General features: G+C 36.3%; 1 protein-coding gene across 1 annotated transcript in view; it reads right to left on the minus strand.

The window, feature by feature from the left end:
• Positions 1-1,328: 1,328 nt before the first annotated feature.
• Positions 1,329-24,639, minus strand: part of ERCC8 (ERCC excision repair 8, CSA ubiquitin ligase complex subunit) — a 64,297-nt gene continuing 40,986 nt past the window's right edge. Inside the window, exons 10-13 of the mRNA XM_030321603.1 lie at positions 19,118-19,315; positions 12,276-12,356; positions 3,512-3,642; positions 1,329-1,870 (exon numbers count right to left, since the gene is read on the minus strand). Of these exons, the coding sequence (XP_030177463.1) occupies positions 3,574-3,642; positions 12,276-12,356; positions 19,118-19,315 (348 nt within the window). The 3' untranslated portion in view covers positions 1,329-1,870; positions 3,512-3,573. The remainder of the gene's footprint in view (positions 1,871-3,511; positions 3,643-12,275; positions 12,357-19,117; positions 19,316-24,639) is intronic.

Raw genomic sequence — 24,639 nt, forward strand, 5'->3', positions numbered from 1 at the left:
CCGACTTCAGCCAGGTCACGATCTCACGGTCCGTGAGTTCGAGCCCCGCGTCGGGCTCTGGGCTGATGGCTCAGAGCCTGGAGCATGTTTCCGATTCTGTGTCTCCCTCTCTCTCTGCCCCTCCCCCGTTCATGCTCTGTCTCTCTCTGTCCCAAAAAATAAATAAACGTTGAAAAAAAAAATTTAAAAAAATAAAAAAAAAAATAAAAAAAAAAGGAGGCCTTGGTAGCTATACTGAGTTTCCAGTGTGCTGTTTCCATGACCTAAAGAGTAACAGGCTGCTGGGTATGAAAGGTGACAGGTCTGCGAGAGCCTCTATTTCCCAGACGGCCCTGCATATATTTATTTGTTGTTTTAATGAAGTATAGTACAAGGCTAAGAGGGGCAGTTTCTTGCATCAGAAGCCCTTGGGCAGCTTATGGATATCCTAAAGGTCCAGAGACTGCTGGAGGCATGACGAGAGGTTGCCTTTAGTGGAGTCCTTGAGAGCACTAATGGGAGTCCCTGTTGATTTTAATTTGGAAGTAAAATCTATAAGTAAAGAATATGTTGCTATTAGAACCCCAGAAGTACTAAATGTTGGAATGTATATCCTAAATGAATGTATCAAATGAGTCTCCTTGGAAGAGGATGCCATTAATGTAAGGTCGTATCTGTGCTCCTGGAAAAAGGCGGATGCAGTTGAGATCTGGTCTACAGATTGTATGCAATGGAAATGCTGTAGAGGTACCTTATGGGTAGCCTGGAAAAGACTCCTTATGTCCCTGTAAGGTGGCAGCAAACTACAGCTGAGAGGCTGTTGAAATAGGCACTAAACAGAACACACTGACCAACTCTATAAGAGCAAAATATTTACCAGTATTTGAATAGAATCAGTAATCCTAATATTTAGTATTGGGTATGGGGAGACCAATAGATGGGACCACAACACTAATGCTTATAGTAACCCATCATAAGGTGACCTCTTTATATTTTTGTTATATAAATTCTTCAGTATATTAATCTTAGTATATAAATTTTGGATTTCCAATTGGATTATAAAACTTTGTTTTATTATTATATATGTATATATTATTTAATTACCTTTTACTTTCTCTGCTTGTATTTAAGGGCCTGCTTTTTTTGTTAAAAAAATTTTTTTTTAGTTTATTTATTTTGAGAGAGAGAGCATGCCCAAGTGAGTGGGGTAGGGGCAGAGAGAGACACAGTGAGAGAGAGAATCCCAAGCAGGCTCTGCACTGTCAGCATAGAGCTAGATGTGGGGCTCGAACCCATGAATCATGAGATCATGATGTGAGACGAAATCAAGAGTTGGATGCTTAACCGACTGAGCCATCCAGGCGCCCCTTGCTTTTGTTTTTATATCAGTAAGTAATTTAGGACCAGCACTGTGTTTGCTAGACTGGTATTTGCTTAGTATCTAAGACTGAAAGTCCCTGTTTTTTTCCCCTGGGCTTGTGACTACCTATAGTGTCAGTCATTTTTCCTTTGTTTTCTCCCTTTTTCAGGCTTTTGCCCTCTGAAGATTCAGTTTTCACTTTCTTTTTCTGGCTGATAAGAGGAAAAGCAGGGCCCAGGTATCTCTAGGTAACTTTTCCCTGGGATGGCCCAGTGCACAGAGTAATCAGTCCTTGCCTCACACTCCCACCTTTTAAAAAACAGAATCCTTTAGAAGGACTTGTATTTCTAGGCAGCTCAATTTTTTCTCTTTCTTTCTTTTTTTTAAATCTTCTAAATGTTGTCCAATAAGCTCCTGGTGGTCTTGAGTGGTGTCTGTTGTGAGCCGCAGCGCCCTTGTCCAGGACGTCCCAATCAACCTTAGAGGAGCTACAGTCCACATCTTGGAGAACAATGGTGGCATCAACTTTACCTGTAACACTTTTTTGTTTTGAGCATGAGATGCTTTGCATGCTGATAAGCAGAATCTCTTAAGAGCTTTCCTTTCCTCCCCCTTTTCATTAAACAGTGTATATTTATAGAATTCCAGAGATGGGACCTCTTACAACCTAGTGGTTACAGGAACAACTCACTTAAGACAGCAGCAAGTGGATGCAGATGATTATGCCCTAGACACTAGGTACTTCAATCTCCATGACTCAGATGGCCTCACTGCTGGTCAGTGCTACCCAGTCAATGGATTCAACTCCCATGGCACTGGGAGGGTGGTCACCCCTAATCCCCTTCGGAGGGAACTTTCTGTCCTGGACTCTGGGTGGTCCACCAACGTGGGGAAATATATCAAGTGCTCCCTTTAGATTGGGATATCAGGGCAATACCCAACAACAAAAAAACAACGCAATGCAGAAGCCACCAAGCTGCAAGTGCACCAAAATCAGGGGTGCCCTTTCAGGCAGGGGCTACTGACTGTTAGATATAGTTTTAAGCCAAGAGCAGTTTGAGGACATATAATTTCCATTTGGTGTCAAATCACCCAGCTTGTTGTGCCAACTGTGTTAAGATTTTTACGTGGGATTTGTTCTCAGCAGGTATGGTAAGATATACAGACACAGAGATGGTCATGATGGAAGAAGTTTATACTCACAAATCCCTAAAACCAGGAGACCTGGCACACCATGCTATGCAGGGCCACAGGAGAAGGGCCAGGATTGGTCAGGAGGCCACCTCTCAAAGGGAAGGGCAAAGAATGGGTCAAAACCTTTACTGGAATTTTTGTGGGAAGGATTGAGTGAGGCAGGGTAGGTACACCAAGTTTAGTGTTGGATAGTTTGAATAATTTCAGTAGACCGTGGCATACAAGGGTGGCCCTAGGGTGAATTAGGGCAGGGAGAATATTGCCTTGGTATATGAGGGTTGGGGATATGGACTCTGGATTGGTTGGTTTGTATATGAAAGGCAGGCTCCCAAGGGAGTCCTGTGTTATCCCTAGGAATTAGCTAGTCTTGGGAGAGGGCAGTGTCACCAGGATCAAGGCCCCAAAGGCCAGAGTATAAGGAACACAGAAAACAACAAAAATATAGACAAATGCCTATTTATACCAAATAACAAGGACTCCTATGAGCTTTAACTGGAAACAAAATCAAGACAGAACTGTATACATTCCATTTTTGCAAAATAAAAATACTTCCCCATCTATATCTATATAGGTCCATATAGGATTGTAAAATGTGAAAGAACACACACACATACTTGGTTAATAATGTGGACTGTCGTCAGGGATGGGGAGAGAGATGCTCATGTGGGAGGAGAGGAACTTCCATGACAGCAGCAACATGCCAAACATCCCATTACGTAAAATTATGTTATAAAAAGATGCATGGAAGAATGGCCACCAAAATGTTAGTAGTAGTTACCTTAGGGTGATATGGTTCCAGGTGACTGTTCAAAAGTCATTTGAATTACTTATAAGGAGCATGTATATTTATGGAATTAGAAAGAAGCAATACAGTTATTTGTGGCTTAGAGGAAGACTTCTTTTTAAATTAAAAAAGGAATTCCAATTTTAATGATAATTTAGCTGTCACTGGACAGTTAAGAAGAAAACAATACCCACACAAAACAGTCGCATTTTAAAAGTTTCATCAACAGAGACACAGAGGTACTCAGGATTGATGGTCATCCTTCCTCATCACTGCTGCTCCATGCATCTTCAAATGCTGGATTTAACTGTGATTTGGTTGTAGGCTAAAAAAGGGAAGGAAAAGGAAAATTTGATTGTCTTACCTCATAATTTTAAGCTCACAATAGTTATGAAATATATCAAATGAAAAGCAATTACAGTATTTTGAAAGTAAATAAAATTGTTCATTTAAAATAAAATACAATGTATGTGGGCATTATGAACCAAATTTGTGTCTTATTCTGCAGCTTTTACATTTGCTACAAGAAACACCCCACATACAATGTAAGGCAATGTAGCTTCATTTTAAATAGGCCAGAATTTATCCAAATTATCTGTGTTTCCTTCAAAGTAGTCACCTTACAAACATATACATAAATGCATTTATGTATATACCATGATGCTGCTATGTTTCTGCACGTCTTTGGAATTATGTGAAGAAGACAGCACATTAACATCCATGTTAATGGATGCTAAGAATGGATTCAGGTCTACAGTCTGACCTGATAGCCCAAGATATTAATGTTGGCAACTTTTTATTATTTAAGTGGACTTGACTTTACAAATAAGCAAATATCCATATAAGGGGAATAAGATGTTCATCAAACTAAGTAACACCATCTTTGGTCCGAAGACCAAAGTTATTAAGTAGCGAGGTTTGTTTGTTTGTTTATTTATTTAGATAGCTGGTAAAGTAGCTCAGAAGTATATGAAAAATGTGTCAAAAATGGTAACATATTTGTCATCAGCATATAGGTTTTCCAGGGAGTTTTCTTTTCAAGATAACATGCATTTGGATGGTGTTTATTTAAAACAACAAAACAGGGGTGCCTAGGTGGCTCAGTTGGTTAAGCATCTGACTCTTGATTTTGGCTCAGATCATGAGCTCATGGTTTGTGAGACTGAGCCATGAGTAGGGCTCTGCTGACAGTGCAGAGCATGCTTGGGATTCTCTCTCTCTCTCCCTCTCTCTCTGTACCTCCCCCACTTGTGCTTGCTCTTTCTCTCTCATTCAAAATAAATACACATATAAAAAATGAAACAACAAAACATCACAATATTCTTATAAGTTTAGAGTTGTACCTAATAAAAGTAATCAGCAATTAGAGGAATATTAATTATCTGTGACATTTCAAATCAATTCACTTTCTGAGGAAAGTTTTTGTTTTTGTTTTTATTTTTTTTAATGTTTATTTATTTTTGAGAGAGTGAGCAGGGGAGGGGTGGAGAGAGAGGGAGACACAGAATCTGACAGGCTCCAGGCTCCAAGCTATCAGCACAGAGACTGATGCGGGGCTCGAACTCACGAACCGTGAGATCATGACCTGAGCCAAACTTGGATGCTTGACTGAGCAACACAGGTGCCCCGTGAAGAAAGTTTTTGAATAGCAAACTTCCTATTCTGGGGCAAATGACTCAAGGGTTTTAAGAAGGTCTCATTTTTTTTGAGTATCTGGGTATTATGAACCAAATTTGTGTCTTATTCTGCAGCTTTTACATTTGCTACAAGTGTGTTCAGACCCCAAACCCAATAATGTATTAGCACCAAGGCTACTCTTAAATAATTTGAGATAGTGCCTTGTACAACATACAGCAATGTTTTATGTTAAGAGCAACCCCTGTGTCTAAGCATGCTCATCACATTTTTGATATGATGACTTAGAATCTTATAATTTAAACAATGATAACAGTAGAAAAGTGAGCATTTCCAGTAAATTCCCCAAGTATCAGTCAGGATAGTTAGAAAATGACATATTAATTTAAGTATTCTTTATGGCTGTTAAAGCTATAGATCAGAATCTATTACTAAACCTAATGTTTGCTATTGTCACCATTATTAAACCTTATGTTGGCTATCATCACTTAGTTGTATAAACAAAATTCCATTATATCTCAAATGTCCAGATAAAAAAACTATTGCCAAACCTCAGCTATCTATCAGCAGTCCACTGATATGCAGTCAATGATTGTAACACACTAAAGTCTGTTCATTTATTTTTTCATACAAATGTTCACTGAATTTCCTATCTTCCTAGGTTTATAATTTAACTATTAAGTTAGGTTGTTTAGTGAGTGTTAATTTAAAGATGTATATCTCTTAACTATAGAGAACAAACTGATGGTTACCAGAGGAGAGGTGGATGCAGGGATGGGTGAAATAGGTGAAGGGGATTAAAAGTACACTTATCATGATGAGCAATGAGGAATATATTGTTCCTCAATAGAATTGTTGAATCACTATGTTGTACGCCTGAAACTAACATAACACTGTATGTTAACTATACTGGAACTAAAATTTAAAAAATAAAGATGTATTGTCCTTGGGGGTTAGGTGATTTCTTCTCCCCTACTCTATCTTTAGAAGTCTTTAACTCTGCCTTAGATATGTCCCCAAAATGTCCCTTAGTGGATAAGTCACACAAAGGTCATGCCTCCTAACTCTACTATGGAAGCCCAAGATATAACTTATTAGATATTTAAATTTCATTTGAAGACTCAAGAGAGATGCAAAATTACATTTAATTGTAAGTTATTGTTATTACAGTGAGCAAAGAAGCGAAAATAATTATGTGAAAATTGAAATGAAATACTGATCAATTTTGATAAATACTGTACTAATACACAAATACTATAAATTTTACTGTTTATAGTAGTAAAGGATAATATAGATGCATTACAGTACTATCATTACAGTTACATTTTATTGCTAGAAACATCACAAATAAGACACACTTGTAATTAAAAGCTATAGTAGAAATGTTGTATATAGATATGGTACCCATATTATCGTTTGCGACTCACAGATGCAGTATAGCTACCATCTATTATTTAAGTTTTCTCTGTAACATCTGCTAGTGGACATTCTTTCCATGCTTGAACATATCCACCTCAACCTCACCAGGTTGCCTGTTCTACTGACAGATCGTTGTAAATGTTATGGAGATAGAAAACCATGATTTAGAGTGGATCTAGTCCAGGTCCAAATAATGGGAAAGGAGAAGAAAACCAAACCTTACATCTACCCCATATACACCTTGATATATTCTAAATTTCTTATTGGTCATTACTGGAAATCCTCTACAGACAGAGTACAGGGCTGTCTATGTCAGCAAGTGATTTTATAGTCACCCCTGAAAAACAGGACTTTGAACTATGTAAGTCCACTTATATGCAGATTTTTTTTGATAAATACAGTACAGTATTGTTCTGTTTTTTTAGTTTATTTTGAGACAGTGCATGGGAGGGGCAGAGAAGGAGAGCGAGAGAGAGAGAGAGTTCCAAGCAGGCTCTGCACTGTCAGTGTGGAGCCCAATGTGGGATTCAAACTCATGAACCATGAGATCATGACCTGAGCTAAAATCAAGAGTCAGATGCTCAACCGACTAAGCCACCCAGGTGCCTCATACAGTACAATACTGTAAATGTATTTTCTCTTCCTTATGATTTTCTTAAAAGCATTTTATTCTCTCTAGCTTACTTTATTGTAAAAATACAGTTTATTATACATATACAAAATACATGTTAACTGACCGTTTTATGTTATGGGTAAGGCTTCCGATCAACACTTGTCTATTAGTAGATAAGCTATGAAGGACTCAAAAGTTACATAAGGATTTTTAATTGCATGGGGGTGTGTGTCAGTATCTGAATCCCCCTGATTGTTTAGGGTCAACTGTATATATCTATAAAGTGGTAAATAAAACATCTATGTACTGTGTGACTATCAAAATAAAGTAAGATTCTTTAAAAATTTTTTTTAAATGTTTATTTCTTTTCGATAGAGAGAGATATAGTGTGAGCAGGGGAAGGGCAGATAGAGAAGGAGAGACACAAAATCCAAAGCAGGCTCCAGGTTCTGAGTTTATAGCACAGAACCCCACCTGGGGCTCGAACTCACAAACTGTGAGATCATGACCTAAGCTGAACTTGGATGCTTAACCAACTGAGCCACCCAGGCACCCCAAAATACAAAATCAATGTACAGAAATCAGTTGCATTTCTATATACCAATAATGAAATAACAGAGAAATCAAGAAATCGATCCCATTTACAATTGTACCAAGAACCATAAAATACCTAGGAATAAACCTAACCAAAGATGTAAAAGATATGTATGCTGAAAACTATGGAAAACTTATGAAAGAAACTGAATACACAAAGATATGGAAAAACATTCCATGATCATGGATTGGAAGAACAAATATTGTTCAAATGTCAATACTACCCAAAGCAATCTACACATTCATTGCAATCCCAATCAAAATTGCACCGGCATTCTTCTCAAAGCTAGAACAAACAATTCTAAAATTTGTATGGAACCAGAGAAGACCCTGAATAGCCAAAGTAATGTTGAAAAAGAAAACCAAAATGGGAGGCATCACAATCCCAGACTTCAGCCTCTACTACAAAGCTATAATCATCAAGACAGTATAGTACTGGCACAAAAACACATAGACCAATGGAACAGAATAGAGAACCCAGAATTGGACCCACAAATGTACGGCCAACTAATCTTTGACAAAGCAGGAAAGAATATCCAATGGAAAAAAGACAGTCTCTTTAACAAATGGTGCTGGGAGAACTGGACAGCAACATGCAGAAGAGAAAGTGGACCACTTTCTTACACCATACACAAAAATAAACTCAAAATGGATGAAAGACCTAAATGTGAGACGAAACCACCAAAACCCTAGAGAAGAAAGCAGGCAACAACCTCTTTGACCTCAGCTGCAGCAATTTCTTGCTCGACACGTCTCCAAAAGCAAGGGAAATAAAAGCAAAAATGAACTATTGGGACCTCATCAAGACGAAAAGCTTCTGCACTGCAAAGGAAACAATTAACGAAACTAAAAGGCAATGGATGGAATGGGAGAAAATATTTGCAAATGACGTATCAGATAAAGGGCTAGTATCCAAAATCTATAAAGAATTTACCAAACTCAACACCCAAAAAACAAATAATCCAGTGAAGAAATGGGCAGGAGACATGAATAGACACTTTTCCAAAGAAGACATCCAGATGGCAAACAGACATATGAAAAGATACTCAACATCACTCATCATCAGGGAAATTCAAATCAAAACCACATTGAGATACCACCTCACACCGGTCAGGGGGCGAAAATTAACAACTCAGGAAACAACAGATGTTGGCTAGGATGTGGAGAAAGGCTAACCCTCTTGCACTTTTGGTGGGAATGCAAACTGGTGCAGCTGCACTGGAAAAGAGTATGAAGGTTCCTCAAAAAATTAAAAATAGATCTACCCTATGACCTAGCAATAGCACTACCAGGAATTTATCCAAAGGACACAGGAGTGCTGATTCACAGGGGCAGATGTACCCCAGTGTTTATAGCAGCACTTTCAACAATAGCCAAATTATGGAAAGAGCCCAAATGTGCATCAACCGATGAATGGATAAAGAAGACATGGTTTATATATACAATGGAATACTACTTGGCAATGAGAAAGAATGAAATCCTGCCATTTGCAACAATGTGGATGGAACTAGAGGGTATTATGCTAAGTGAAATAAGTCAGTCAGAGAAAGAAATAGATCATATGTTTTCACTCATATGTGGAACTTGAGAAACTTAACAGAAGACCTTGGGGGAAGGGGAAAAAATAGTTACAGAGAGGAAGGAAGGTAAACCATAAGAGACTCTTAAATACAGAGAACAAACTGAGGGTTGATGGAGTGGGGGGTAAGGAGAGGGGAAAATGCGTAATGGGCACTGAGGAGGGCGTTTGTTGGGATGAGCACTGGATGTTGTATGGAAGTGATGAATTATGGGAATCTACCCCCAAAACCGAGAATACACTGTATGCACTGTACGTTAGCTAACTTGACAATAAATTATATTAAAAAAAAAAATAAGCAAACAAACAAACAAACTTAAAAAAATAAAGTATGATTCTTGATGAGAGGTCAGATTTAAACTATAATGTAGCCACCTTATAGGTCTTAGGCAGGGAAAAATGGTTAGGAGTTATATAGGCTTGCCTTGACCATGACCAAGTTTCAGGAAGAGGGCAAAAGGAAGGCAGAGTACTCAGAATATAAAAAAACAACCTGCCACTTAAATAATACATTAATCTATGCTTAAGATCATAAAACCTGTCTCTATTACCCAATGCCCTCCAATTTCTTATGGTAGCTAAATTCCTCCTCTATTTTGGATATCAGAAGAAATACCTCTAATATGTTGGTTGATAGGAAAATAAATCTAATCTCAAGGGTGGATTTGAAAGGAAACTGAAGAACAATCTGCTTCATGATTCTGGTATTTGGTGATATCGTAAACCTGTCCCTGATCCATAATGGATGGCAGAACAGGGATTCAAACCCAGTTACCAGTATTATTATTAGTTTACCTAAAACTGAAGACTAAGTGAGTGTGTACGTATGTGTGTCTGTGTTCTGTTTTGAAGCATATTACTGCACATTTCTTGGAAACTGCAGCATCATTTATTTGATAGCTGAGATACAAACACTTAAAAATATGAGTTAAATAGTAAATACACATGTGAGGAGTAGGGTTTGGTGAAGATGGACTTCTCCTGGGATCTGCATCATGATCACAGTCATGTGCTACCTACATTCACAGGAATCTTTTGAACTAAAGTTTTGTGAAAATAATCTTAGACATACCATTTTATGAAAATGATGTCTACCTTAAAGCGTATAAACAGATTTTAAAAGACAAGGTTTTATTGCTCTAAAACTTAAATATAAGGCTAACTTGTTTTTCGGGCATCTCTATTTGCTTTCCTACTTCAGTTTAATTTCCCATATGCAAAAATCCTTCTAGATGAGGAGTTCAAACTATCACTACAACTACACAGTAAGAAATAAATAAGCCACCAGAGGCAAAGACTACCTTCATAAATTAAGCAATTTAGTTTTCTTCTAATATCCTTTCTCCATATGTAAGTCATAGATTTAATTTATTTTTATTGTTTTCATTTGGTAAATGATTGTTATACTTCTTAACATAGGCTGTAGTGTTTTAACTTGGATTTAATGTACACAGTAATTCCCAAACAGCAGGACACAGCAATTAAATAATGCAAAATAAATGGCTAAACCAAAGTATTTGGCCATATAAGCTTGCTACAGAAAAGCATCCAGTCATTTAAAAGCAGCTGTACACTAAAACTAATCAAAGCCATAATAAACCAAATTAGACATGTGGTGAAATCTGACAATATCCATACAGCATTTGGCTAGGTGCTTGAAGATTCATCATTGCATTTTTCTTCTCTTTCATTTGGATTAGGGCCAAAAGAAAATAATTCACAGGCTTTCTACTGCAGTAACCAAAGCAGTTGCAAATTTAGGTATGAAATATATTTTTCAATAGCTGCTAAACGGCATCAACTACCCCCATAAAAACTCATTTCCATGTGATTTTGGAGAGTCATGTTTTCATAAAGGAACTAAATATATGAAAGATATTTTCAGAATTTTAAACTTGCTCTATCAATAACTTTCATCTCCATTTAGGATGCTTTGTTTTTATACTATGACTTGGTAAGATTAAGTCAAGGTGTTTCTAACTGAATTATTTATATTTTAATCTTTAAAACATTATATACGTAAATGTTGGTTTTAGATATCTGACTTCTTATATCCTAAAACTTAAGATAAACAGGGATGATTAACAGTGCTTAGTAAAAGAATCTTTGGTGGGAAAGATATCACTTTTGGACAGTGTAATACAGAGTAAAAAAAAATACAGAAGCTACTACCTAAGACCAGGGAGCATGTCCTATTCATCTTTGTTTACGTACTGCATTTTTTAAAAGTTAATTAATTTATTTAGAGAAAGAGCATGCACATGTGTATGCACACAAGCGGGGGAGGGGCTTATGTGACATAGGGGTTGAAGTGAACATAGAAAAATCCCAAGCAGATTCCACACCATCGGTGCAGAGCATGATGCGGGGCTTCAACTCATGAACTGCGAGATCATGACCTGAGCCAAGATCAAGAGTTGGAGGCTTAATCGACTGTGCCATCTAGGCATCCCTACCTACTACATTTTATTCCCATGATCATAGGTCATATTTATACCAATTTATACTACTAACAGACTGCTCTTAGGAGTGTAAGTTGGTAAAATTTGAGAGTGTGAATAAAGAGGCTTAAAAATGTTGTATATGGTAACTCAAGACATAAAATCTACTTCTAGGAATTTATCCAAATAAGCAATCAGAAATATAAACAATTTATGAACAGATATTTACCTTGATTTGTTTACAATTATTAAAAGAAATGTATCCTAATATGTAAATATTTAAGTAAATTGTGATATATAGATGAAAGCATGCTATATTATTAAAAAAAATTACAAAGAGTTATTAATGACATGGAAAAAAGACTCATTATTGAGTGAAGTAGAATGCCAAGTCCTATGTCCAAGTATATTAACTATGTTTAAAAAAAACACATATGCATAGGGAAAAAAAACAATGAAATAAATGAAAGTTTTAATACTAATTCAATTTTAGAAATTTATGTCATTCTTTCAATATTTTTCTGGATTTTCCAAATGTGTTATAACAGGCAAATTATTTTCACAGTCTGAAAACAGCAAGAAATACCTTAAAAGTTTCTCTCATATGAACTAAATTAATAAAACTACCTTCTTTATGATTTACAAGTCACTGTATAAGTTGTATAAATATGACTTACCTCATCATTATCAGGAACTGGTTCATATAAGGATGGAACCCAAGCAAGTATATTGCAGTCTCTGCTACCACTATAAAGTTCCTGTAACACAGAAAGGAAACGTGATTGTGGGTCAATTTAAAGCTGGTGCCAATCTGAAATGAACTACATCATTTAAATAATTAATTCTTACGTTAGACCATTTAGATTAATTGTATTTCTACTCCCCAAAGAAAGTGAGCTGATGCCCTTTGTTTGCTTACTTAAGATGCAGTAAAGCCGTGTTCTGTATTTTAAAATATTGTTAGGATATGTCAGAGCTTGCTAATGTGAAAATTTCACAAGAAGATTCAAAAACCTAGTGGTTTTTATCAATCATAGTATTCATTTATTTCAAATGTCAGAGTAGAAAGAGGAAAAAAAATGGAATTAAGAGTTTGTCCTTCTCTGCTAACAAATGAATTTTAATAAGGACATCAATAAAGAAACCATATGAGTTTCTAACTAATAGGCCAGAAGTTCACAAAAAATATTATTTAGCTCATTATTTAGCTGCCTAACTAGCTACTGTTCAAGAGAAGAGCTTTAAGAACCATATGCCATGCTTATTGAGAAGTTTCTTTTATAAGGGAAAGCTTGGGCTGATGCACAGTCTGTCAATGTCTTTATGAATATGCTGTTTACACACGCCTGAACAATGTTCATTCCCTTCCCCAAAAGAACTTAAAGAATGGGGCGCCTGGGTGGCTCAGTGGGTTAAGCATCCGACTTTGGCTCAGGTCATTACCTCATGGTTCATGAGTTTGAGCTCCATGTTGGGATCTGTGCTCACAGCTCAGAGCCTGGAGCCTGCTTCTGATTCTGTGTCTCCCTCTCTTTATGCCCCTCCCCTTCTCACGCTTTCTCTCACTCAAAAATAAATAAAAACATTAAAAAAAATTTAAGAACTTAAGGAATGTCATATTGCTAGTACTAAAAACATTCCTATGGGGCAGTGAAATAGATACTCTCATATAAAGATGGTATAAATTGGCATGATCTTTTTGGAGAAGGGAATCTCAATACATGTCAAAAGTTTTTGTATGCATTTCTAAATTTTTTTTAACATTTATTTATTTTTGAGAGACAGAGAGAGACAGAGCACGAGGAGAAGAGGGAGACACAGAATCCAAAGCAGGCTCCAGCTCTGAGCTGTCAGCACAGAGCCCGACGCAGGGCTTGAACTCACAAACTGCGAGATCATGACCTGAGCTGAAGTCAGTCGCTTAACTGACTGAGCCACCCGGATTCCCCTGTATGTGTTTCTAAGAAGTCATGCCAAAGACATGCATGAAACTCAAGGATATTAGCAGTATTATATTTAAATAACAAAATATGGAAATAAATGTCCAAGAGTAGGGTAACGGTTTATATATAAATTTATGTTGCATTCATAAGATGGGATATTATATAACCATTACATTTGCTTTTATTTTTTTTAATTTACATTCAAATTAGTTAGCATATAGCGCAACAATGATTTTAGGAGTAGATTCCTTAACACCCCTTACCCATTTAGCCCAACCCCCTTCCCATACCCCCTCCAGTAACCCTCTGTTTGTTCTCCATATTTATGAGTCTCTTATGTTTTGTCCCTCTCCCTGTTTTTATATTATTTTTGTTTCCCTTCCCTTATGTTCATCTGTTTTGTCTCTTAAAGTCCTCATATGAGTGAAGTCATATGATTTTTGTCTTTCTCTAATTTCACTTAGCATAATACCCTCCAGTTCCATCCACGTAGTTGCAAATGGCAAGATTTCATTCTTTTTGATTGCTGAGTAATACTCCATTGTGTGTGTGTGTGTGTGTGTGTGTGTGTGTGTATATATATATATATATATGTGTGTGTATATATATATATATACACACACACACACACACACACATCTTCTTTATCCATTCATTCATCGATGGACATTTGGGCCCTTTCCATACTTTGGCTATTGTTGATAGTGCTACTATAAACACTGGGTGCACGTGTCCCTTCGAAACAACACACCTGTATCCCGTGGATAAATACCTAGTAGTGCAATTGCTGGGTCATAGGGTAGTTCTATTTTTAGTTTTTTGAGGAACCTCCATACTGTTTTCCAGAGTGGCTGCACCAGCTTGCATTCCCACCAACAGTGCAAAAGAGAGCCTCTTTCTCCGCATTCACCAACATCTGTTGTTGCCTGAGTTGTTAATGTTAGCCATTCTGACAGGTGTCAGGTGGTATCTCATTGTGGTTTCCATTTGTATTTCCCTGATGATGAGTGATGTTGAGCATTTTTTCATGTGTCAGTTGGCCATCTGAATGTCTTCTTTGGAGAAGTGTCTATTCATGTCTTTTGCCCATTTCTTCACTGGATTCTTTGTTTTTTGGGTGTTGAATTTGATAAGTTCTTTACAGATTTTGGATACTAACCCTTTATCTGATACGTCATTTGCAAATATCTTCTCCCATTCTGTCGGTTGCCTTTTAGTTTTGCTGATTGTTACCTTCAATGTGCAGAAACTTTTTATTTTGATGAGGTCCCAGTAGTTCATTTTTGCTTTTGTTTCCCTTACCTCCGGAGACAAGAGGCAAGAAGTTAAGTAAGTTGAGTAAGAAGTTGCTGTGGCCAAGATCAAAGAGGCTTTTGCCTGTTTTCTCCTCAAGGATTTTGATGGCTTCCTGTCTTACATTGAGGTCTTTCATCCATTTTGAGTTTATTTTTGTGAATGGTGTAAGAAAGTGGTCCAGGTTCATTCTTCTGCATGTCACTGTCCAGTTTTCCCAGCATCATTTGCTGAAGAGACTGTCTTTATTCCATTGGATATTCTTTCCTGCTTTGTCAAAGATTAGTTGGCCATAGGTTTCTGGGTCCATTTCTGGGTTCTCTATTCTGTTCTATTGATCTGAGTGTCTGTTCTTGTGCCAGTACCATACTGTCTTGATGATTACAGCTTTGTAGTATAGCTTGAAGTCCGGGATTGTGATGCCTCCTGCTTTGGTTTTCTTTTTCAAGATTGCTTTGGCTATTCAAGGTCTTTTCTGGTTCCATACAAATTTTAGGATTGTTTGTTCTAGCTGTGTGAAGAATGCTGGTGTTATTTTGATAGGCATTGCATTGAATATGTAGATTGCTTTGGGTAGTATTGACATTTTAACAATATTTGTTCTTCCTCCATTACATTTGCTTTTTAAGAACATTTAACAACATGGGCAAATATTCAGTATCAACAGGCAAAAGGAGGATATAAACCAAAGAGTCATAGTGTGAGGGAAAAAAACTAGATGGACCTTCCACCAGGTATGCTTTGATTTTTCATTGAAGTAACCCTGAAAAAATTTTAAAAAGGGAACGGTGGTGGAAGAAGTCCTATCCCAATTATGCAAACATTTCTAATAGTAAACTTTTTTCCTGCTCTGCTGGTGCAATTATTTATTTTTTTTATTATTGTTCATCTCAAAAACTATTTGAAGCACGATACAATTAATATTTTTCTAAAAAAAGAGGAAAGTTTCTAGATAAAAGGAAAATAAGATAATAAAATTATTATAGGAAATATAAATGTAAAAATATTAAAGTAAATTAGATTTAGCTGTACATTATCAAACTTCCCAAAGGGAACAAAATTCTACAGACTGCATTGTTAAATCTAGAATATATAGTTACACTAATTGTGGATGATGCAAAGATATTTTCAAATGTTCAGTGCCCTTGATCAATTTAATTTCCTGAGAAGGCAAGATACACACACACACACACACACACACACACACACATCTCTAAGGTAACTTGGTCAGATAAGTTTACAAGGCAATATGTGGTTAAGTATTGCCACACTGGTACAAAGGAAATTCTGTAGATGTTCAAAGAAGACAGCTTACAAGGGATAGCACTTAAATTAGAACGACTAATAAAGACTTCAATTAAATGGAAAAAATTTGAAATACCGAAGTTTTGGGGATAAGTGTAGGTATTCGTTTGGGAAATTAGATTAAAAAAAAAACTCAACATGTGAGACTAACTTGACAACCAGTCCTGTCAATCCTCAACAGTTGAGTATATATTTCCTTTGAATAAAGAGATTCTCCTATACAATTACAATGTATCCAGCAAAATATAAAAATTCACCATGTATTACTGCCAGCTAATTCTTAGACTCCTTTCAAGTTTCACCAATTGTCTGAAAAAATGTCCTTTATAGCAGAAGGGTCCAGATTAAAATCACATGCTACACTTGGTTGTGATGTCTTCTAACTTTCCTTTAGTCTGGAATAGTTCTTCACTCTCCCCATTGGCTTTCCTGGCATTGAGAAATTTGAAGATACACACCAGTTATTTTGTGGAATGTCCTTCATATTTTCTTGTTTCCTCATGCTTAAATTCAGGTGATGCAGCTTTGTCAGTACTATCACAGAAGGAATATCATGTAACTGGGTTACTAATTTTGATTATTTAATTAAGGTAATATATGTCAGGCTTCTTCAAGATAAAAGTACACATTTTACCTTTGCAATTAATATTTTGCAGGGAGGTACTCTGGGACTATGGCAATATCCCAGTCCTCATTAGACTTCCAATTTATTAGTTTACTTACTTATACCTGAATGGATTCATGGATTCCTATTTTAGTCAATGGGTAAAATCCGTTATTATCATTATCTATTTTGATGTTACATATATCTTGTTAGATTTTTATATTTATGATCGAATTACTATAAATACCAATTTTGCCTTCAGATAGTAAATTCTGTATAATATTTAATTTGGAAAAGGGTTCTGCTGCTAAATAGATGCAAAGTATTATCCTATTTTATTTTTGAGACTTATAATTATTTTCCTTTTCAAAAATCATAATAGATATAATGGGATAAGAGTTGGAAGCTTTCTAATATGGTGCAATGATTCAAATAGGAGTGCGCAACGCCTAGAGAAATGGTATTAGGAGGCAACTTGCCTCAGGTTCCTGGGTGTCCCAGCTTGTCTCAGCTATTCCAGGAACTGGTGGGCATCAGTATCTTGGCACACTTCTAGTCCATTATAGGCACACCTGTTAGGAAGTTCTGATTTGGCGGAAAGCAATAATTTATAGTCAGGATACCCAGTTTAAAATCTTAGCTGTATCTCTGTGTGGCTCTGCACAAGAACAGAGGTATAGTATTCTAAGAATTTCTTTGAATAGATAACCATGCTCTATGAATAATTACTTGCAGCTTGGGGCAAGTCATGTCACTTCTCTGGTGTTTTAGTCTTCTCTCAGAAGTAAAACTAAATTAGAGCAGCACTAATGACAAAAACCAAAGTATGCAAAGAGTCCAAATTTCCATCAGCAAATGAATGGATAAAGAAGATGTGGTATATATATATATATATATATATATATATATATATATATATATATACATACAATGGAGTATTACTTGGAAATCAAAAAGAATGAAATCTCGCCATTTGCAACAATGTGAATGGAACTAGAGGGTATTATGAAAAGTGAAATAAGTCAGAGAAAGACAAATATCATATGACTTCACTCATATGAGGAATTTAAGATATAAAACAGATGAACATTAGGGAAGGGAAGCAAAAAGAATATAAAAACAGGGAGGGAGACAAAACATAAGAGACTCTTAAATACAGAGAACAAACAGGGTTGCTGGAGGGGCTGTAGGTGGAGGGGATGGGCTAAATGGGTAAGGGACATTAAGGTAGACACTTGTTGGGATGAGCACTGGGTATTATACATTGGGGATGAATCACTCGAATCTACTCCTGAAAACATTGCACTATATGCTAACTAACTTTGATGTAAATTAAAAATAAAAAAATAAAAAAGTAAAAATATTTAACTCTTACATCAGGATACTGACCAATCAGAAGAGATAATAGCCATAGAGTGAGAGCAGGGTCCTGAAGGTCCCTGTTAGTTGCTGGGCTGAGGTATAATCTAGGAGGCCTCAGGAGAGGGGGTGAAGCTAGAGGCCACCTAGGGGGCTTGGTGCAACAGCTCTTTAACAAACAGTAAGATATGTATTTGAATATTTTAATACTGGCTATTGGCATACTGATGTGTGCTGGCTGAAAAATAAGCACTGTGTCAGACACAAATTAAGTAATGAATAAACGATTAAGAGCTTTACCAGGTGATAAAATCCTTCCTAGCTCTAATAATCCATAATGTTCATTATATCAGTATTTAATTCTCATGAGCCTCAATTTCTTTACCTACAAAATAGGGAAAATACCAATATTCTTGCTCTATAAGAGACTCACTTAAAGGAACACAGGAGGTAATCTGCGCAAATATTCTCTGAAAAAAATAACCTGATTCCTTGGTAAGATGAAAGAAAAAGGTCAGGATGTTAAAACAAACATCCATAGGTTTTTAAGCATAGGTATTTAAGAAATTATGTAAATTGCATCAACTCAAAAGCAATCTGACTAGCCCCGGCAGAAAATAAAAGAAAATCTGAGACAGATTCACATATACATAAATCAAGATACAAAAACTATATTTTGCGATTAGACACGTAGTATTACAGCTTTTCTCAAAAGACTGCCTGTAAGACATTATTTTAATTTGCTAGAGATTTTCATCTGCCAAATAAATGGAGCCCATATGCAGAAGAAAAGACTTATTTCAGTCAAGTTGCACAATATTATATTGACTCATACAAATATCCCATACTATCTAAAAATTTATCCTATATTATCCTCTATTACATAAACCCTAGCTCAAATGTGGATTAAAAGTATAATTCCTCAGACTGAAATTACAATTTACTCTTTTATATACAACTAGCCTAGCAAGCTAGCTAACTGAACATTTTAAATTCCCTTAAGTAACATTCTTACCTGGAAATGAGACTGAAATACACAGCAGTCAACACTTTTATAATGTCCCTTAAGCATAGTTATCTGTTCTCCTGAGTAAATTGTATAAACAGCAATGGTGCTACCATATGGCACAAAAACAAATTCTGAACTGCAGCCATCGGAGACAGTGAATTTCAATGCTTTTCTACTGTCATTACAAACTTTTCCATAGTTTACCTGTAGGATGTAAAATCATAGCATTACTCATTTCTTAAATCTGAATTAAAAAGACAACAAAGACTAGAAGAAATATTTACTTAAAATATTATAACATACAACAGAAAGGGTTGTATTAAATCTAAAGAAAATGATCAATGTCCTAATAGAAACAAGGGCCAATGACATAAATGTACATTTCATATAAGAGGAAAATACAAATAGTAAAAAAAAATCCACAAAATCAAATGTTAAGCCAGAACAGAAATAAAATGCAAATTAAGGCAACCTTGAATAATCATTTTATGATTTAGCAAACATTTCCAGAAACTATGAACTAGGGGTGCCTGGGTGGCTGAGTTAGTTGAGCGTCCGACTTCGGCTCAGGTCATGATCTTGCAATCTGTGAGTTTCAGCCCCACTTTGGGCTCTGTGCTGACAGCTCAGAGCCTGGAGCCTGCTTCAGATTCTGTGTCTCCCTCTCTCTCTGCCCCTCCTCTGCTCATGCTCTGTCTGTCTCCCTCTCTCTCAAAAAATAAATATACATTAAAACAATTTAAAAAAAAAAGAAACCACAAAATACTGCATACTGTTACAAGTGAGATAAACATGTTGGTGGCGCTGTAATTAGGCTATTTCTTCTAAAAGGCCAAACAATTTATTATGCAACAAAATACAAAATGTTTTTTATGGGGGGTGGGGTGGGGAATCACCTTTTTATTTTAAAACATTTTTTTAACGTTTTATTTATTTTTGAGAGAGAGAGAGAGCAAGCAGGGGAAGGGCAGAGAGAGAGAGAGAGCAGCAAAGGGGCAGAGAAAGAGTGAGACAGAGGATCCGAAACAGGCTCCGTGCAAATAGCAGAAGGCCGGATGTGGGGCTTAAACCCAGAAACTGTGAGATCATGACTTGAACCGAAGTCTCACACTTAATTGACTGAGCCACCCAGGTGCCCCTATTTCAAAACATTTTTAATTGTGGTAAAGTACATACAGCATAAAATTTGCCATCTTAACCATGTTTAAGTGTACAGTTAAGTGACATTACATTCACATTCTTGTGCAAGCATCATCATCAATCTCTAGAACTCTTTCATCTTGCAAAACTGAAATTCTGTACCCATTAAGCAAGAAAGATATTCTTACCCTTTGACCAAGAAACTACTCCTGGGAATTTATCTTAGGGAAATAATTAAACAGCAAAAACCTATATGCCCAGAGGAATTCAAGGCAGCATTATCTAGAATGGCAAAATAACCAAAAATAGATGTAAATCCCTAATAATGTTATAACAAATCTTCAGTTTATATAGTAATTAAAAACCATAATTATGAAAATTATGCCGGAAATAAGGATAAAACTAATGTGTAAAAAAAGCAGAGAACACAGTGTGTATACAACTGCAACTCTATATAAATAATTATGGATTTAGGACAATAAAAATTCTGCAACTATATGAGAAAGGTGCAAACCCAACAACATCCGCATCTCCTCAGCAATTGGAAACGCAAACTTTCAGCTCCTATCCCAATCCTACTGTACTAGAATCCTCATGTTAACAAGATCCCTGGGTGACCTATAGGCTCATCAAAATGTGAGAAGCTTTGGGCTAAAGAAATTGATAGTCAGGGGGCACCTGGGTGGCTCAGTCGGTTAAGTGTCCGACTTCGGCCTGGATCATGATCTCATGGTTCATGAGTTCAAGCCCCACGTCAGGCTCTGTGCTGACAGCTTGGAGCCTGGAGCCTGCTTCAGATTCTGTGTCTCCCTCTCTCTCTGCCTCTCCCCAAACACTCACTCGCTCTCACTCTCTCTCTCAAAAATAAATAAAAAATAAACATTAAAAAAAAAGAAATTGATAGGTTTACTTCCTGCTGATAATTTAGATTTAGCAGTTTAGGGTAGGTATAAAATGAGTAGCTAATCATTTGAGAATTACGAGCATGAAGATCACCTATGTCTCCCTTTCCTATAGTTAATACTAGGGTTTAGACAGTAATTTACCTTTTCCTCTTTTCAGAAAGGTTAGTTGGGAGTGAGTGAGTGTGTGTGTGTGTGTGTGTGTGTGTGTGTGTGTGTGTGTATACTTCTATATTAACAAATACTGAGGTGCAAATGGACATATGCTGATAATGTGTGGATACCACACTTGCCTCACCCACCCTTCAGGTTCACATGTGACAGAGATGAGCATACACCTTCAGCTATCCCACCACAGCAGTGGCAAAATGAAACATTAGAATATTAAACTTATAGTCTGGAGACCTGGGTTGTAGAAACCCACTCCATTACCCAACCCCCCTGTCACCTTTTCTTTCTCTCTCTCTCTCTCTTTTTTTTTCTTTTTTTGCCCATTATGAGTAATGATAATGAATGATTATAATGATAATGAATGATTATAATGGAGGCTAATGAATGATTTAGCCTCCAAGTTTCATTACTCTAATCTGTTAAATAGAAATAACATCATTTACCAGAGTTACTGTGAAAAACCAGATGAAATAACACATATGAGAACACCTAGAACATAAAGGTATCCAGTTAAGTCCCTAGATTTATTAATTCCTATATATATTTAAAAGTACAACATTCTCTCATTTGTGTCTTTGATCATATAGGTGCAATGGTTCATAGAATATAGTGTCACTCTACAAATAGTTGCATGTATAGAAGGAGTGTGGGGAAAAAAACACACACATCTTCTCAACTACAAACACTCTGTTCCTGCTAGAAAAATTCTGAACTGCTTGACTGTGATGACCTTATTCACATTCATCAGATGACCTACCTAACTATATTCCTTCTCAAATATGAACTGGGAAGTGATGAATGAGGTACGAAGATTGAACCAGCTCTCTGACACATCTTTCTTCTTAGGTGTCCCCATTCCAAACCATTCTGCAACTTACTATCCCATCAATCTTCATAAATCACTGCTACGGTCAAATCACTTGTGGACTAAAAATTATCACTATTTTGATACATATTTTGATGATAATTTGGAATTACCAAATTTTTAATACCTGTGGAATAAAGTTCTAATAACAGGTTAAGGAAAGGAGGAATCTATCATTTACTATTGCTTACTATGTGTCATACATTATACTAGATGACTGTCTAAAGTTCCCATTTTATGACTATGTATGCTTACATAAAAAGCAATGTTTGATAAATAGCATGATGTCTATTATTATGAAAGTACTGTAGAGGAAGAGGCTACTTTTGGCTATGATGTGTTAAAGGTGATACATACAGACTTTGAAAAGATTTTGATAGGGGAGGATGATATGGGACTTTGGACAGGATGATGGCAAATCCAATTCCCTATCTTATGAATCCCTTTTATTGTTCCAGGAAACATACATCTGGTCACTAAATGAATACCTGTAGTGATACAGACTCCATCACAAGGCAGCTCATTTTATTATTAAACAATGATCAGCATAATCATAATAATGATAGGTAACATTTACTGAACATCAACATTTGCTGTAAATATCAGACAAAGTGCTAAATGTTTTACATGTGTTATTTCATTTAATACTCAAAACAATACTATGAGATAGTCAGCATCTCATAGGTCTTTGGGCCAGCAAATGACAGAATCAGAAAGTGAATCTAGACTACACTAATCAAAAACCACTATGCCACAATGTTGTAAATTATTTTTCCTTCATTCCATTAAGTGATGATCACAATGCATTCTAATATAAGTGAGCACTGGGTACTTGAAGGCATCTAAGCTAGACTAGAGGAGTTAAGGAGAAGTTGTGCCTGAGATGAACCCTGAAATCTGAGAAACAGGACAGGAAGGAGAACAGTATTCCAAAGCAAGGTCTGGAGTTTGTACAGCAGAATGGAAAAGCAAGAGAGCAAGGTATTTTTTAAGACCTCTAAGTAGTTCAGTATGGACAGAGAAAAAAAATGGGAAAGTGGCAAGATATAAAGCTGGTGAGTTAGCAGATACAACTTATAAAGGCTTTGTGTGCAACGGGCAAAAGCATTCGGTTTTAATAACCTGTAAGCACTGAGGAAACAATGAAAGACTTCCACTGGGAGATAAATTTGGGACAAGTTAGAATGTTAGAGTAATTAAATGGAGTAATCATGAGGGCCCAGAGTGAGGCAGGAAGGGAAGACAGATATGAAAAAAAATGAAGAAGGAAGAACTAAGGGGATGTCTAATTGATTTAATAGGTGGGATGAAGAGCAGGGAAGAATAAAGGATAGATTCCCAGTTTTAGACATTGGTAATAGTGAATGATAATACCAGTATCTAAAACATTCAACACCAGAATAGCTACTATAAATTTTTTGTTCTTTTGCTGTGCCAAAAGCTGTCTCTCTGTAAATTTTCCCTATAAGTACTTGTTACGTTCTCTAAGGCAATGGTTTCCAGAGTACGGTTCACACACCTCAAGAAGCCTGCAAAATAATCCATTAAGGTATTAGAAGAAAACATGAGAATTTCGATTTTTAATCTCATTTTTATTAAAAATAAGAAATTAATCTTTAATTAAACCTAGGTTCACGATAGTATTGTACAGAAGATATAAGTAATAATATATCTACTAGAAGCATGCACTTATATATCTTTTTAAAATTAAAAAAATTTTTTTCCATTGTTTATTTGGTTTTGAGAGACAGAGAGCATGAGTGGGGAGGGGCAAAGGGAGAGGGAGGCACAGAATCTGAAGCAGGCTCCAGGTTCTGAGCTGTCAGCATACCTCAACCAATTGAGCCACCCAGGTGCCCCTGTCTTTTTAAAATTTAATTTTTTAAAAAATATTTTAAGTAAAAATTTCTTCACTTTCTCAGAATCCTTATACATTTAATACTGCTTATAATTTATCACAAGAATTATTTCCCAAAAATGTTACTCACAGCTGGATTGAAAGAGTGGAAAATGTGACAATGTGGTTTTTATATACCACATTACAAAACAAAAGCAGCAAAAGCTATTGAGGTAGGTCCAGAGCCTTTAGTCACAATGGGGAAGAGGATGAAAAGTATCTCTGAAGAAGCAGAGTATCTAATCCCCAAATCAAAAATAAAGAAAATTACTCAAAGACCACATTAAAAAATAAGCTTCAGGGGCACCAAGGTGGCTTAGTCAGTTAAGCTTCCAACTCATGATTCTGGCTCAGGTCTCATAGTTCTTGAATTTGTGCCCTGAGTCAGGCTCCATGCTCACAGTATGGAGCCTGCTTAAGATTCTCTCTCTCTCCCTCTCTCTGTGCCCCTTCCCTGCTCTTTCTCTCTCAAAATAAATAAATAAACTTAAAAAAAATAAAGATAATAAAAAATAAGCTTCAGAATTTTCTGAAGAAAACAAATGTATTTACA

Source organism: Lynx canadensis, chromosome A1, assembly GCF_007474595.2.
Source record: "Lynx canadensis isolate LIC74 chromosome A1, mLynCan4.pri.v2, whole genome shotgun sequence".
Taxonomy (NCBI): domain Eukaryota; kingdom Metazoa; phylum Chordata; class Mammalia; order Carnivora; family Felidae; genus Lynx; species Lynx canadensis.